Below are 14,714 nucleotides of genomic sequence, written 5' to 3' on the forward strand. Positions count from 1 at the left end.
TGAGCTGTTTTGGTCCCTTTATTTACAGAAATATATCATTTTCTTTGGAGGCAGTTCAGAGAAAGTTCGCTCGGATGCTCCCTGATATGGAGAGATTATCTTATGAGCAAAGATTAAACTGATTGGGAATCAACTGGAGTTTAGAAGATTGAGAAGTGATCTCATAGAAACATACAGGATTCTTAAGGGGCTTGACAAAGTAAATGCTGAAAGGATGTTTCCCCACATGGGAGAGTCTAGGACCAGAGGGCATGGTCTCAGAATCTCTTCTCTGGGATGATGGAGAATCTTTGGAAATCCTTGCCTCAGAGCTGTGGGGTCAGAGTCCTTTCGTGTATGGATGGATTGTTAGTTATTAGTGCAATTGAGGGATATGGGGAAAGGGCAGAAAAGTGGACATGAACGTTGGATAAGCCATTATCCTTCTGAATGGTGGAGCAGGCTCTAGGGGCTAAATGGCCTGTTTCTCTTCCTACTTCTTATGATCACCATTTCAGGCAGTGAGTTCCAGGTTCCTTCCATACTCTGAGTGAAAACATTTCTCCTCACCACACCTCATAGGTTTCCACCTTAAATTTATGCCCGTTGATTATTGATCTCTGTACTTACGATAAAAGTGTCTTCATATCAATTTTATCTCTGGACGTTATAATCTAATCCATCTCTATCAGATCCCCTTTCAGCCTTCTCTGCTCTGAGGAAAATAATCCCAGTCTATCCTAATCTTTCCTCGTAGCTCAGTACCTCCAGCCCAGGCAGCATCCTGGTTTGTATCTGTCTTCATGCGTTCACATCCTTCCTCTAACGTGGTGACTAGAACTAACTCAATACTCAAGTGTGGCTAACCAGTGTATTGTTCAGTTCCAGTTTAGCCGCTTTGCTCTTGTATTCTATACTTTCGCTAGTGAAGGCAAGCGCCTTCTTAACTATCTTATTTTATGTTCAAATAATGCTTGGTATTTTTTTAACCTGCTAACTTGATGTTTCAGGAACAAAACACTATTGAAGGGATAACATTACAAGATCACAGATTAGTGGTGATTGCTTCTTGGGATTTGTTCATACGGAAACAACAGTCTGTTACAATCATGTTTGTTAATATTTATATTCATTCATTTATTTTATGTTCATGAAACTTTAAAAACTGATACGGTTCGTTTTGATTCCATGGGCTGTCAAAAAATATTGATATTTCTGCAGCTTTCACTTAATTGGAAAAGTGTGAGCCCATTCTGAATCCTGGAAGATTATTCTACCTAGGGAGCTCTGACAAAGACTCATTGAAAACATTGCAAGTTAGCAGCAGGATTATGTACCAGGGGCAGCTGGCATTGAGCCTGTATCTACACAGCTGTAAGGCGAACATTTGTCACACTATGCTGCTGGTGAGGCTTTTGCCCTTTAAAAAAAATTGCCATTAAACAAGCAAGGACCTAAAGCTAAGTTGGTTGCCAAAGGGGCTGCAGCTTTGTGATGTTTGTTATTTCAAGACTGCCTGATTATAAATATCTGTCCAGCCTTGTGGACAGACAACAATTGTGGACAGACAACCATTACAACAATTTAGATTTGCCATGGCAATAGGAAATTGATTTGAGGCAGTTGCCCGCTGTTATCACACAAAGCTGATAACATCAGTTTCCATGTCCAACTCTTCTGATTGGTATTGATGTTGAAGACTTGTCTGTTATATTTTATTGGGATGGTTCATTTGAGCAGTACTGATCATGGAACAAAAGAGAGGCAGCTGTTCTGTGGGAAATAATGAGCGGGAGATAACGTTCGTAGATAATTAATGAGGCTGGGAGTACAGGGCGATTAATAAAGATTGGTCTTATCAATCACAATGTATATTGCAAAGGTTGTGTGTTCAAATGAAGACTGCCATTTCTAATTAAAGTATAGAAACTGGAAGTTCTGAATACCTGAAATAAATACTGGAAATTGCAGAAAATACACTTTAAGTCTGTTAGCGTCTTAAGCCTTGTGTGATGTTTAATGACGTGAACCATTTTTTCTCACTTATTTTCGATTTCTGATGAAAGGTCTACATCTAAACTCATAATTTTACCTTGCAGTTTTAAAAACAAATCTCTTGGACCTCAATTTCTAGCATTTTTGTTTGTGTTGCTTAAATGTCTACTCCAGTTTAGCCTCTTTGCACTTCAGAGCACTTCAGATTAAGCATTATATTTTCATTACAATAGGCTGTGGCTCCAAAAGCACTAGCTAGTGAGCATAAAGTTCAGAAAGAGGATTCCACTCTCCATTCTGAGGACATACCAAAGGCCCCAATAATCTTGTTCTAAAGAAGGGTAAAAGATCAGGCAGGACTCCAATTGCTGATTGCTTTGTGGAGCATGTTGTGATGGAGACTCTGAGATCCACATTTTATTTTAAACATTTATTTTATGTTTGGATTTTGAATTAGTGACATATGGGCTTTTTCTGTGTGTCTGAAAAATTTACTGATCAACATGTGGGTGATTTTTTCTTAAAGAAATTCTGGGAGAAGCTGTCAGAATGAAGAGGTTTTTGTTTATGATAGGAGGGTTAATGAACAAGCAAGTTGAACATTTGTGCTTCAAGGCTTCTGTTAAAATTCTGTTAAGCCTAAGGGAAAAGTATTTTTCTTTTTGGGTTTCAGTTTGGAGCAATTCTGCAGAAGCAGTTAGATGAAGATTGATGTATAAAGCAGAGCTCCTGAGAAAGTGAGATGGTAGTAAAATTGGATTATCTTTGAGGAAGGAGTTAGTGATGTTATTTGAAGCTGAGAATGTTTAAACCCAGGTGGATTAAAGCTCCAAGAAAAAGCTGGGATTTGAAGTCAGACCAATTGAGAAGTTAGAATAAGAGGTTTTCTCTGTGAGTACTGGAGGGGTACTTTGAGGTACCATCAAAGGAATGTCTTGGGATTATATTTCTGTGACCACCTTTGTTTCAAACCAAAACAAAACAAAATGTGACCTATTAGGCCATATTTCTGTCTGGTATTTGATTTGTCAAGTAATCACATCAGCTGGGATCTTAACAATGTGTGTTTGTGTCTCGGCTGTGATGCTATCTATAGCAGAATACTGCCATGAAAAAAGAAGCATGTCTTGAAGGTGCTGGTGTTGGACTGGGGTGGACAAAGTTATGTCCTGATTTTGCTGAAGCTCCTCGATGCTGCCTGAATTGCTGTGCTCTTCCAGCACCATTGATCCAGAATCTGGTTTCCAGCATCTGCAGTCATTGTTTTCACCCCAAAGTTATAAGTCATACAACACTAGGTTATAGTCCAACAGCCAATAGGTGTCCAAATAAACCTTTTGGACTATAACTTGGTGTTGTGTGATTTTTAACTATGAAAAAAGAGGGCACTTAGGAAAAAGACCGGTAGTTGCTGGCTTCTGTAGAACTACAGCCCTATAGCTTAGCAGGAGGCAGCACTTTCAAGAGCAGAGAAGAGAAAGGGGGAAATGAGACATGTTTGATATGACCAGTTAGTGGTCCCTCAGCAAAATCACTCGTCAAATGAACTGCACACTGCTATCAAAATGCAGGTATGGTGGGCTAACACATTTTGTGTATTTCAGGTGACTGAAACATGTACAGTATTTCATCGTTACTTACTTGCCAGAAATTTTCTCCCCTGTAGCTTTGGCAAATGTTTGGCAGAAATCCTTTTTACTTGTGAAAACAGAGTTTTCATTAAACATCTGCCAAAATTGCGAGTTTGTCCCAAACTGAAATATGATTAAAATATGAAAGAAGTCAATAGAAATTCGATAGCTGCAGTTTTGAGATTTAGCAGGCACAAGAATGAGATCAGACTGATAAACTTTTAACCGAATATTCATAGTACAAAATCATACAAATGAACTTGTGTTCTCAAAGCCCAAAATGACGACAGTATCTTTTCCAAGTTACAGATACAGGGATTACTTTGTTGAATTTGTTTGCTTTTCAGTCCTTCCTTATTTTGATTTCTTATTGAAATTTATTCTGTTTTGGAATGGGAATCTATGTCAGTACTGGCTAAAATACAGCTGTCAGTCACTTCACTTCCTCAGGAAAAATCCAATGTTCATTAAAAATAAAAGCAAAATACTGCACTTGCTTCAAACCTCAATAAGAACAGTGGAGCTGGAAATAATCAATGTCTGGCAGAAGCCATGTGAAGGTCGGTCATCTCAGTCCCACAGTATCGCTGCTGGAGTTCCTCAGGGTAGTGTGCTAGGCCCAAATGTCTTCAGCTGCTTCATCAATGACCTCCCCTTCATCAGAAGGTCAGAAGTGGGGATGTCTGCTAATGATTGCACAATGCCAGCACCATTCATAACTCAGATACTGAAGCAGCCCATGCCCAAAAGCAACAAGATTTGGACCATTTCCAGGTTTGGGCTGACAAGTAGATTTGCACCACATGAGTAGCAGACAATGACCATCACCAACAAGAGAGAATTGAACCATTGCCTTTTGACATCGACTGGTATTGCCATTGAAAGAAAAGTTAGAAAGTGGTGGGATTTATGCTGATGAGAAAGCTGGGGAGGAACAAATAGAACAAAACAGAAGAGAAGATCAGGGAGTGGTTAGAGGGCAAGAGAGTCAAGATTAGAGTGGTGTTGGAATAGCACAGTAGGTCAGGCAGCGTCTGAGGAGCAGGAAAATCGACATTTGAGATTAGTTAATGTAGGTGTCACAAAGAAAAGCAAAATTACCAGTGACAGGTAGGTTAGGGCACCTTTCTTCACTGTTGTATTCAATTCTGGGCACCACAGTTTAGAAAAGGCGCAACAACTTTAGAAGATAAGATTTATAAGAACAGTCACAGGATAAAGGACTTCAGTTACGTGGATAGATTGGATAAACTGGGGCTGTGTTCCTTGGAGAAAAGGAAATTGAATAGAGGAGTCTTAAAGATGTGAGGGGCCTGGATGGAGTTTGTACAGAGTAACTGTTCCTGTTGGTGGAAGAATCATGAGGAGCTGATTTTAAGATGATTATCAGTGATATGAGGAAAATCCTTTTTACACAGAATGTGATTAAGATTTGGAACTCCTCTGGTTTTCAAAAGGGAATTGAATAAGTATATGGACAGAGAGAATTTGCAGGGCAACAGAGGATGCAGAAACGAGTTGATCTATGATTTCTATGAGAGTCTACAACTTGGATGAAAAATTGGAAAAGTCCAGACTGTTCTCCTTGGAACAGGGAAGGTAAAATAATGAAGAAATTGAGTTTTTAATGATCATGAGAGAATCATTTGGAGAGTAAATAGAGTGGATGTACATTCAGCCATGAATAGCGGAGGAGGCTGAATTGCTTACTCCTGCTGCTTGTTCTTCTAAAACAGAAAAGAGTGTCAAATCTTGACAGCAGATCTCCTGTGAGAGAAGCTACAAGCAAGACAGACTATCGACAGACAAAAAAAAGAAATCCTTCGGGTGAGTGAGTAAAATCGTTGGTAAAAGATCCAGAAGGGAGATGAGAAGGAACATTTTCACCGACAGTTGCCTGGACGAGAAACACTGTGCCAGCTTATTTCATACATAGGGCATAATCATATAGGGGTCTGAGCGACCTTGGAAATGGTACGATGTGTGACAGAATCACTCAACAAATACAGCAAGACCCATCTTGGCATCGAAGGCATTTTGTGGCATTGTGTATGTTTTTTCACAAGGGGTGTTATGAGATTCTTGTCAAGTTAACATGACAATGCGCCTCATTAATATTCATTCTTCCTTCTTACCAAACGTGCCAAACAAGCTCAATATCAAGAAAACTCGACAAGGAAGCCAGAGTAAGTTCTTTGTAGATTCAGCTGGTCACTTGCTACAAACAACATTCATGTTGAAAGCCAGGCACCATACCCTGTGAGCACTGGCCACTTGCAACTCGAGGACGTTGGTATAATGGGTTAACTTCTAACAAACCTCGGCATATCTCCAATCCACTTTTAGGACCTTTCTGCTCGTCAGTGCCTCATTAGGAGCTGCACTGACAACAATCATTGGAATGCTGCAGCAAGAATACTGTGTGCTAAGGGACATATACCCAGCTCAGGGACTGGGCCAGGCTGTATATCGGACACTTTGCTTGTTCTCACAGTGCACAGTCACACTGAGCTGACCTGGAAACGCACTGCAACCTTGCTCTGCCTTGCCTTTTTTGTATTGTGCCCCCCAGCCAGAGAGATCTGATTGATATTACTGCTGTGTTGCCTTGCCATTGAATGTAGGCATAAAACAGGAAGTTTGTGATAACCTGGACTCAGTCAAGTCAAGGGGGAATAGCCTTCCCTCAGAGAATTTCAGCACTGTAGGTAAGGGGCAGCTTTGATACAAGTCCAGGCCGTACTTGAGATAGTCAGGCCACACTCCTTATAAAAGATGAGGATCCAAATGACAGGCAGCACTGCACCTGTCTTGAATCTTTCTTCCCTTTTGGACTCTGTTTTCCTTTTGGGATGAGAGAAAGCAGGGAGATAGAAGTGGGTAGAACAGCTATTACTGTTGATGCAGATGGAGGGACGTCTTGAATGAGTAAGTAGCCAGCATAGAGAGCGTGAAGGTGTCAGGGTTGGGTGGGGGGGGTGCTGGGGGGGGGGGGGTGAGTGCAAGTGGAGTGGATGATGTGGGTAATAGTGAGAGTGGGAGAGCATGAGCTTTGGTGGGAGATGGATACAGTAGCATAGAGTGAGTTTGAGGTATCAGACAGAAAATGATGGAGCCAAAGGACATTGACCTTCTTCCCATGGTGCTGTGCACTCCTCTAGAGAGCAGAGACTGCGCTGACCTAGGTGACAATCTCCACCTAGGCTGGAATGGTCTGCTGTCATGGTGTCCACTGCTGGTCCAAGGGAAAGTGGAAGTCCCACCTGTGGACCACCCGTCCAGCAATGCATCCGAGACCCCAGCATAAAAAAGACTGTGATTTCCCCTTGCCTGTCACATCCACAACAAATGCCAGCAACCGTGCAGGGCAGCTCCACACTGACAGTGTTTGTCTGCATGCACAGTGGGATTTAAAAGATGGTAAGGTGTAAAGGATACTGGTGAATTCCCAAAATATCCATTGTGTGACAAATTCTTACAGGAATGGTGCATGGAAAGGTGAGGTGGAAATCAGACTTGAAAGACACTGTAAGGGTGCGATAGGTGATTAATGAGGTGGGTTTGGCAAGATGCGGCTGCAGCAATTGCTGGACCTTGTGGTAAGACATCATCCAAAAAATTCGACACAAATCAGAATTCGCCAAAACAAATGTAATATTCAGCCCATTACCACCAAACCAGGTTGTACAGCGTAATTGAAGAAGAGATTTGTTCCGGTAAATGGTCAAAAAGTGAGGATATGGGACTAAACATGATTGCTCTTTCAAAGATCCAGCATGTTCCCAATGGGCTGACTAGACTCCTTCTGTGCTGAGCATTTCTATGATTTTTATAAAGCCTATGATTTCATTTATTAAAATTTTAATTGCAAGATATGAGTTCTTTAAGTCTTATGCATTTCCTTTCCACTCCTGTTCCAGTGAAAGAACTGAAACAATGTGCCTTTTTATTCTATACAAAGATTGTTCTCTTTATCTGATGATTGAGTGCTCTATTACAACCTGTCTCAAGCCTTTTCCTTCCGAATTGTCTGTTAAACTCATCACTTCCCCTCGAACACTGCCCTAGTGAGTGTCTCTCACTGAGATCCCTTAATGGTTTCTTTTGTTAAGTTATGACCTCTTGGGAAATTCATACAAGCGCACATGCTGCCTGGTTGGCTGCAAAATTTAGACATTCTTTTTCCAAAGATACATTCTTCTGTCTTTGGACAGTGTGTGGTTCATTAAAGCTTGATAATGTTCTGCTTCAGTTTGGAAAGCAGCATCTGAGTCCTCGGGCATCTCCAGCTACTGCTTGCACCTGCTCAAGCACAGAAAAAATTTTGTTTTTCTTGTTGGCTTGCATGAGTTGTATTACTTTTCTCTATCAGATTAAGTGCATTTTTATTCTCATTCATTCTTGTTTCCATCTGCTGGGTTCTTTTTTAGGGAAAACTTTTTTTTTCAAAAAAGCATGGATATATAAAATGTTCCCACTTTCTCAGCTTGCCCTACCCCGAACTTATATTTTTTCTTTCTCTCCGAATCTCACTTCTTGCCTTTTCTAAGCTATCTTTCACAAGAGAGGAAATTTGAAGATTACAAAGGAAAGTGAGCAGGAAAGTACCTGATGGAGGAACTTATTCAAGAGATTGAATGTCTTCCTCCTGCTTCTATTTCTTGTCATGTCCCTATTCCCGCTAAAGTGAAAACCATTGAACTTGTCCCCATATTAGTCAGTATTGTTAATTGTTTTACTCCTTATGAGTTCAGAAGAAATAGAAGCAGGAGGAAGACATTCAACCCCTTGAATATGTTCCTCCATCGGGTACTTTCCTGCTCACTTTCCTTCTGTAATCTTCAAGTTTCCTCTCAAACTAGCAATCCTTGACACCACAAATTACTGTTCCATCCCTAACCTCCCTTTCCAAGGTCCTTAAGCATTTTATCACCTCTCAACTCTGTTCCTACTTCTGTCAGAACTCTATGTTTGAATCCCTCCAATCAGATTTCTGTCCTTGCCACAGCACTGAAATGGTTCTTAGCAAAGTCACAAATGGCCTCCTGACAAAAAAAGAATAAATTCTCCTTACCCTTCTTGCCTGCCTTTCTTTTTAACTTGGTCATTCAAGGGACATGGATGCTGCTGGCTAGGTCAGCACTTATTGTCCATCCCTAATTGTCTTTGAGAAAATGATGGTGAGTTGCCATCTTGAAGCATTGCAGTTAAAGCATTGGTGAAGGAACATGGTGATGTTAGGAAGGTTTCCAAGATTTTGACCTAGCGACAGTGAAGGTGTGGCTACGTAGTTCCAAGTCAGGAGGGTGAGTCGACTGGAGAGGAACTTGTAAGTGGTGATATTCTCATGCAACTACTGCCCTTGTCCTTTCACGAAATAGTGATTGCAAATTTAGAAATTGTTGTCAGAGGAATTTACAGTATTGGATGGGGTGCCCATCAACTGGTTTATAGCACTAACACCATGTTTAACCACACCATCCTTCTCCAACACCTCTCCACTGTCTGTCAGCTGAAATGAGATTGGTTTCACCTAGTTCCATTATTATTTCTCTCGCAATCACTTCTCTTCCCAATCCCGCACCATTGCCTCTGGTGTTTCCTAAGCGTACGTTGTTGCTCCCATCCTATTAGTCATCCGTGTGCTTTCCCTTCAGTGACATCATCCAAAAATGTAACATTAGTTTTCAGATGTGCAGCGGTGACACTAACTTTAACCCGGCGCCATCCCTCTCAACTCCTCCATCATAGCTAAATTATCAGAAAGCTTGTCTGATATCTAGCATTGGATGAGCACAAATTTACTCTAGTTAAACATTGGGAAGACTGAGGTTATTTTCTTCAGCCCTCTGTCCAAATTTTTGCCTAGCCATTGATTTCATCCCCCTTTTTTTGGCAGATGTTTGTGGCTGAACCAATTGTTCATAACCTTGACCCCAGGTTCCAACTACGCATCCATGTAGTCAACACATCTGCATTATTGCTAAGATCACCTAGTTCCACTGACTCAGCACTTCTGCTGCTGCAATCCTCATCCCTGTCTTTGTCACCTCTGACTATTCCAATGCTGCCTTGGCTGATCTTCCAGATTCCACCCTTCACAAATTTGCAATAATCCAAATCTGTGCTGCCTGGACCCAATGTACACCAAATTCCAGCACCAACCATATCTATGCCTGTTCACCTCTTAAAATTTTCATCCTTGGTTTCAAATTTCTCCTTGCCTCACCCTACAACCCTCCGAAAATTTTAGTCTTCATCCTATTCAAGTTTTGCGAGCATTTCCAATTTTGTTTACTCCAACATTAGAGCAGACTGGGATTATGCACTAGAATTCCCTTCCTAAACCCATGCCTCACTACCTCACTTCCCTCCTTGAAGATCGTCCTGAAGACCTACCTGAGGATCTTGTGCACGGAGGCAGGAGAGATCAAAGTTCTGTAAACCTAACCTTTAAAAATGGGTGCCCACACATTTGCTCTGGGATGGAGGCCTGGATTGGTAGTAGGATTCGCAAGAGCTGAGGGGACTAATGGTCTCCAAGAAGGACAGGACAGTAAGCCTGCCTTGGGGCCCCAGAATTGTCTGCAAAAAATAAAATAAAATAAGGAAATGTAAAACATTCGTCTAGCTCTCACCCTCATGTCCCCTCAGTCCACCACACATTCCTCATATTCCATCCATGCTAACCCAATTCACTTAATGCTGTCTACAAGACTTCCCTGCACCTAATACCACCCTCTGCCGTATACCCATATCTGATGACCTCCATAGTCCAATGCCAATTTAGTGCTTACTCCACCCACCAACCTTTCACCTACCATGCCAGGTTCACCTGGCATCTATAATTATCCATATGTACAGAAGAAAAATATTATCTAAATTTCTACATTACAGGCTACATTCTATTGAGAAAAGCACTCATTCATAAAAACACATCTTAGATAGGACTTGACAAGTTTGATACTTTCTGACAGGTGCTGTCACTTCTTGACAAATTTGACACTTCTTGCCAGTCATTGATATGCTTGACATGTTTTGATGGGGCATGACAGATTTGACAGGTCTTTTACAAATTTGGTGGTTTCAAGGATTTGCACACAATTTCTCCACAGTTAACAATTCCAAAGGATACTTAATCCCTACCTTCAGGATCTGCTTATATCATAGCTACAGGGGCACCAAAAACAAAAAAAATACTGGAGTTCATAGCGGGTCAGGTAGCATCCATGGAGAGAAAGCAAGCTACCGTTTCAGGACTAGAGTCATCCAGATTCGAAACATTAGATTGGTTTCTCTCTATGGACGCTGCCTAAACAGCTGTGATCTCCAGCATTTTCTTTTGTTTTCAGTACAGATGCCAACATCTGCAGTAAGTTGCTCCCCCGAAGGAATACATTTGCTTCTCAACAGCAATGCACTGAGAACAGACCTACTGTGAGTTGCTCCGTTCTGCAGGGCTGCCAAAGTTGGACTTAAATGGAGTCAGTGACCATTTAAGTGGCCAGCTGCCTACAGGAACTGCACACGTGTAAAGCTCAAACTGATTTCATTCCCACCTCTGTAGAACTGTGAAGGGCTATGTTCACTTTCAAATCTTTTCATGATGAAATTGTTAGACTTTTGTGTTCTCCAGACTGTTGGTCTCTTTTCAAGTAAAATCTTCATGGGGACAAAACAGAGTTGGCTTCGATTTACATTCAGAGGAACAGAACTGATGTCAATTCAGGCATTACTGAGGGGGTTGTTGTTGGGGCATGACTTTTGTTTTTTCACCAATATTAATGCTTGGCCTCAATGTTCCTGGAAGGATGAAGATAGTGTATTAGACTGCAGATGTATTCTGCTCATCTCACACCGATATGCTCTTTTACAGTTTCCTGCAGCGGTAACTAGAATATACCGCAGTGAAAATGACAGCAAATTGGAAGCAATTTCTTACCTGTACTCTATGCATATGTTAGCAGGGTAGCAATTTTAAGCTTTAAACAATTTCAAGTGAAGCCCCAGTACCCAGCTTATCGTGGTGAATTTGATCAGCTGTGATCTATTTCGAGCACAGTGTGAAATTGAGCTGGACATTGCAGTCAATGTGATGAGTTTTTTTTTCCCCAGCTAGCCTCACACAGGTCAGCCCATATTAAATATTTGTATCAGTTATTTTTGTACATGAACTCGACTGATGACTACAAGAAATGCTGCTGTGAGTATGTAATCCACCAATGGTAACCTCTTCATCCCTGAAATTAGCTGAATGAACCTTCTATTTCATGCATGTGTGATATAACAAAACATAAGGTAGAATATAGTACAGCATTCCCTGTTTGTTTTAGTCCTTATTCTTGCATGAATGACAGTAGAGGGGCAGCTGTGTATATCGGGTAAAATGAACTCAATGCTGCCCAGCTGCAATTTACAAGGCAAGTGGCAACTGACCAATTCTTTCTCTACATTTTGTCACCCATATAGCATCATCAATAATCCTAACCTCACAGATGTAGGGAAAGTTCTCTGGTCCGTGAATCCATCATTTAAAAATGGCAGTCCAATCTGCCCATTTTCGCTCCGGTGGGCTGGGCTGAATTGGGGGGAGGGGGGCCCTTGAGGGAGTGGAGGAGACTGCCAGTTCCCAAGGAGACCTGGATGGAATCCTGTCTGGGCATTCTGATCCTGTGTTGAATGTTATTAAAGATTAAACCATAAACATCTCTCTTGCTCGCACCTCCTTATTCTCATCACTCTCCATACCAATTTGTGTTGACATATGACCCTGTATTATTCCATGGGCCTCTCATAATCCTTGTGCTAATCTATCCCAATCTACTCTTCCCCCATGGCCTCTGACTTATTGCCCCTCCTGCCCCCGCTCCCCCGCACTACTACCACCCCACTCCAGGCCTCATCCATGCCAATCTATGTACCGTAGCTGCTTGTACCACTTATGTCCCAAGTCATCCCATAACGCCAATACCAACTTAGTGCCAACTCAAACCCTCATCTTTTCCCTTCTTCCTTCCCTAATTAATGCCAACTGCCGTTTTATCCTGCATAGGCATAACTCAGGAGGCATCCTGACAGAAAATAAAGCTGAGTCTTTGAAGATGTCATACATGTGAAAGAACACACTCTCCTTGGTACAAAAAGACAAAATCATTAAAATTACTTTAACTAATTCCTTATGAAAATGAACAGTTTACTTAAGTGGTTAACCCTTTATATCCACAAACATTTCTATTTAATTCAAAACGTCTTGTGGTGCAGTGGGTAGTGTCCCTACCACTGGGCCAGAATGCCTGGGTTGAAGTTCCACTTCAGGCTGTGATGATTGTGAAGCTGTCTAAATATCTTTTTTTAAAAAATTCCATTCAATAAAGAACTGGACTTAAAAGACAACCTATTGTGAAAATTCAAGTTTGGATAATCAGCCACGGAGCACAAATTCCATTATGGTTTTATGCAGACAGGCACTCTGAAATACTTTGCACTTCTTTAAAAAAGTATTCACGTCGTTTGGACAGTTTCTTGATAGTGTTACCAGTCCCAATGCATTTGTGCTTTTTACACTCAACTGTGTCCTGTCACAATCCAAAAGGGTGTCTTACCTCGACCAGTAAAGGTCGACCACTTAAAGGGGAGAAATAGAAGAAATTCCAGCACATGCCCCACATATTTCCATGGCAATCCATTCATCCTAATGCCCTTTACCCATCCTTTGTCGCTCCTCATGTTCCTAATGTCCCTTGATCCCATTGTCCCTGATATGTCTATATCAACCTAGTGTGGACTCAATGGGCTGAATGGCCACCTTCCATACAGTAGGGATTCTATGATCTATGAACTATGAAACCAGGTTTCACTCTAGAATCTGACTTGTCCTGCAAAAACATCAGCTAGGATCATAACAACTGGAGCATAGAAATTTATTTATGCCATACAGTCATAGAGATGTACAGCACGAAAACAGACCTGTTGGTCCAACTTGTCCATGCCGACCAGATATCCCAACCCAATCTATTCCCACCTGCCAGCACCTGGCCCATATCCCTCCAAACCCTTCCTATTCATATACCCATCCAGATGCCTTTTAGATGTTGCAATTGTACCAGCCTCCACCACTTCCTCTGACAGCTCATTCCATGCACGTACCACCCTCTGCATGAAAAAGTTGCCCCTTAGGTCTCTTTTATATCTTTCCCCTCTCACCCTAAACCTATGCCCTCTAGTTCTGGACTCCCCAACCCCAGGGAAAAGACTTTGTCTACTTATCCTATCCATGCCCCTCATGATTTTATAAACCTCTATAAGGTCACCCCTCAGCCTCCGGCACTCCAGGGAAAACAGCTCTAGCCTATTAAACGTCTCCCTATAGCTCAAATCCTCCAACCCTGGCAACAGTGTTGCTTTCTGTGAGAGAATGCTGTACTAACAAAAACAATAATCTGCTAGTTAAAGTACTTTGATTGCTTCTTTTAAAATGCATGGTTCTAGAAATGATCAAGTTTGAAACTATTGTAATTTACACTCATACAAGCGGCAGACCTCGTGTCCTCAATACGTACCTAAATGCAGCTGATGTTCTCGATTGAATCCTCAATGTTGTGAAGATTAGTAAAGTTTGCATCCTGGTCAAAGGTTCTTGTCAAGTTTGCGCTGCCTGCTCATTGCAATTTGAAAGGGTGTCTTTCAGCAGAAAATTAACCAATTCTGTTTTAAATACAGCTGCTTCCCATTGATGTCAAATCACTTTCTTTCTCTTGTTCCCCAGGCTCTGCATTATGTGTAGTACAAAAACAAAACACATACATTGGATGAGTCAGCATAGCTTTGAAAAAGCTCCAATTCCCACTAGGAGGAAGATAATAGAATGTAATTATTATATATAGGGAATATCTAGAGCATGTCAAAATGCAAATTTAAAATCTGTTAGAAGCAAGCAATTCATTGTATTGCAAAAATACATATCTGCAGTTTAGAACAAATTTAGTGCAATGTTCCTGAAGTTTTAAGATCAACAGAAAATGTTGATGGTGCCATTGTTTGCTGGTCATTGTTAGGAGGTTAAAGTGTATGTGCTGCACATTGAGACTATTTTTCTACTATTTTGCAGAG

The 14,714-nt window shown here is 41.3% G+C and overlaps 2 protein-coding genes across 8 annotated transcripts in view; one reads left to right on the forward strand and one right to left on the reverse strand.

The window, feature by feature from the left end:
• The window catches only part of LOC122557676 (uncharacterized), a 38,897-nt gene extending 24,569 nt beyond the window's left edge, over positions 1 to 14,328 (reverse strand). For 3 of the 6 annotated variants that reach the window (XR_015760119.1, XR_015760118.1, XR_015760117.1), the window contains exons 1-2: positions 14,165 to 14,328; positions 10,005 to 10,190 (exon numbers count right to left, since the gene is read on the reverse strand). Coding sequence is in view for 1 of the 6 variants with exons in the window: in XM_087996333.1 (XP_087852459.1) it covers positions 10,057 to 10,190; positions 14,165 to 14,226 (196 nt within the window). In the remaining 5 variants the exon portion in view is untranslated. Of the gene's footprint in view, positions 1 to 10,004; positions 10,191 to 11,547; positions 11,593 to 14,164 lie in introns of those variants that run through there. The other 3 variants (XR_006313905.2, XM_087996333.1, XR_015760120.1) reach the window with 3 other exon arrangements.
• The window catches only part of LOC122557675 (ankyrin repeat and BTB domain containing 2b), a 211,104-nt gene that overhangs the window by 110,283 nt on the left and 86,107 nt on the right, over positions 1 to 14,714 (forward strand). The window lies entirely within an intron of this gene.

Source organism: Chiloscyllium plagiosum, unplaced genomic scaffold (assembly GCF_037043375.1).
Source record: "Chiloscyllium plagiosum isolate Xiang-an unplaced genomic scaffold, Cpla_swu_hap1 HiC_scaffold_18, whole genome shotgun sequence".
Lineage (NCBI taxonomy): Eukaryota > Metazoa > Chordata > Chondrichthyes > Orectolobiformes > Hemiscylliidae > Chiloscyllium > Chiloscyllium plagiosum.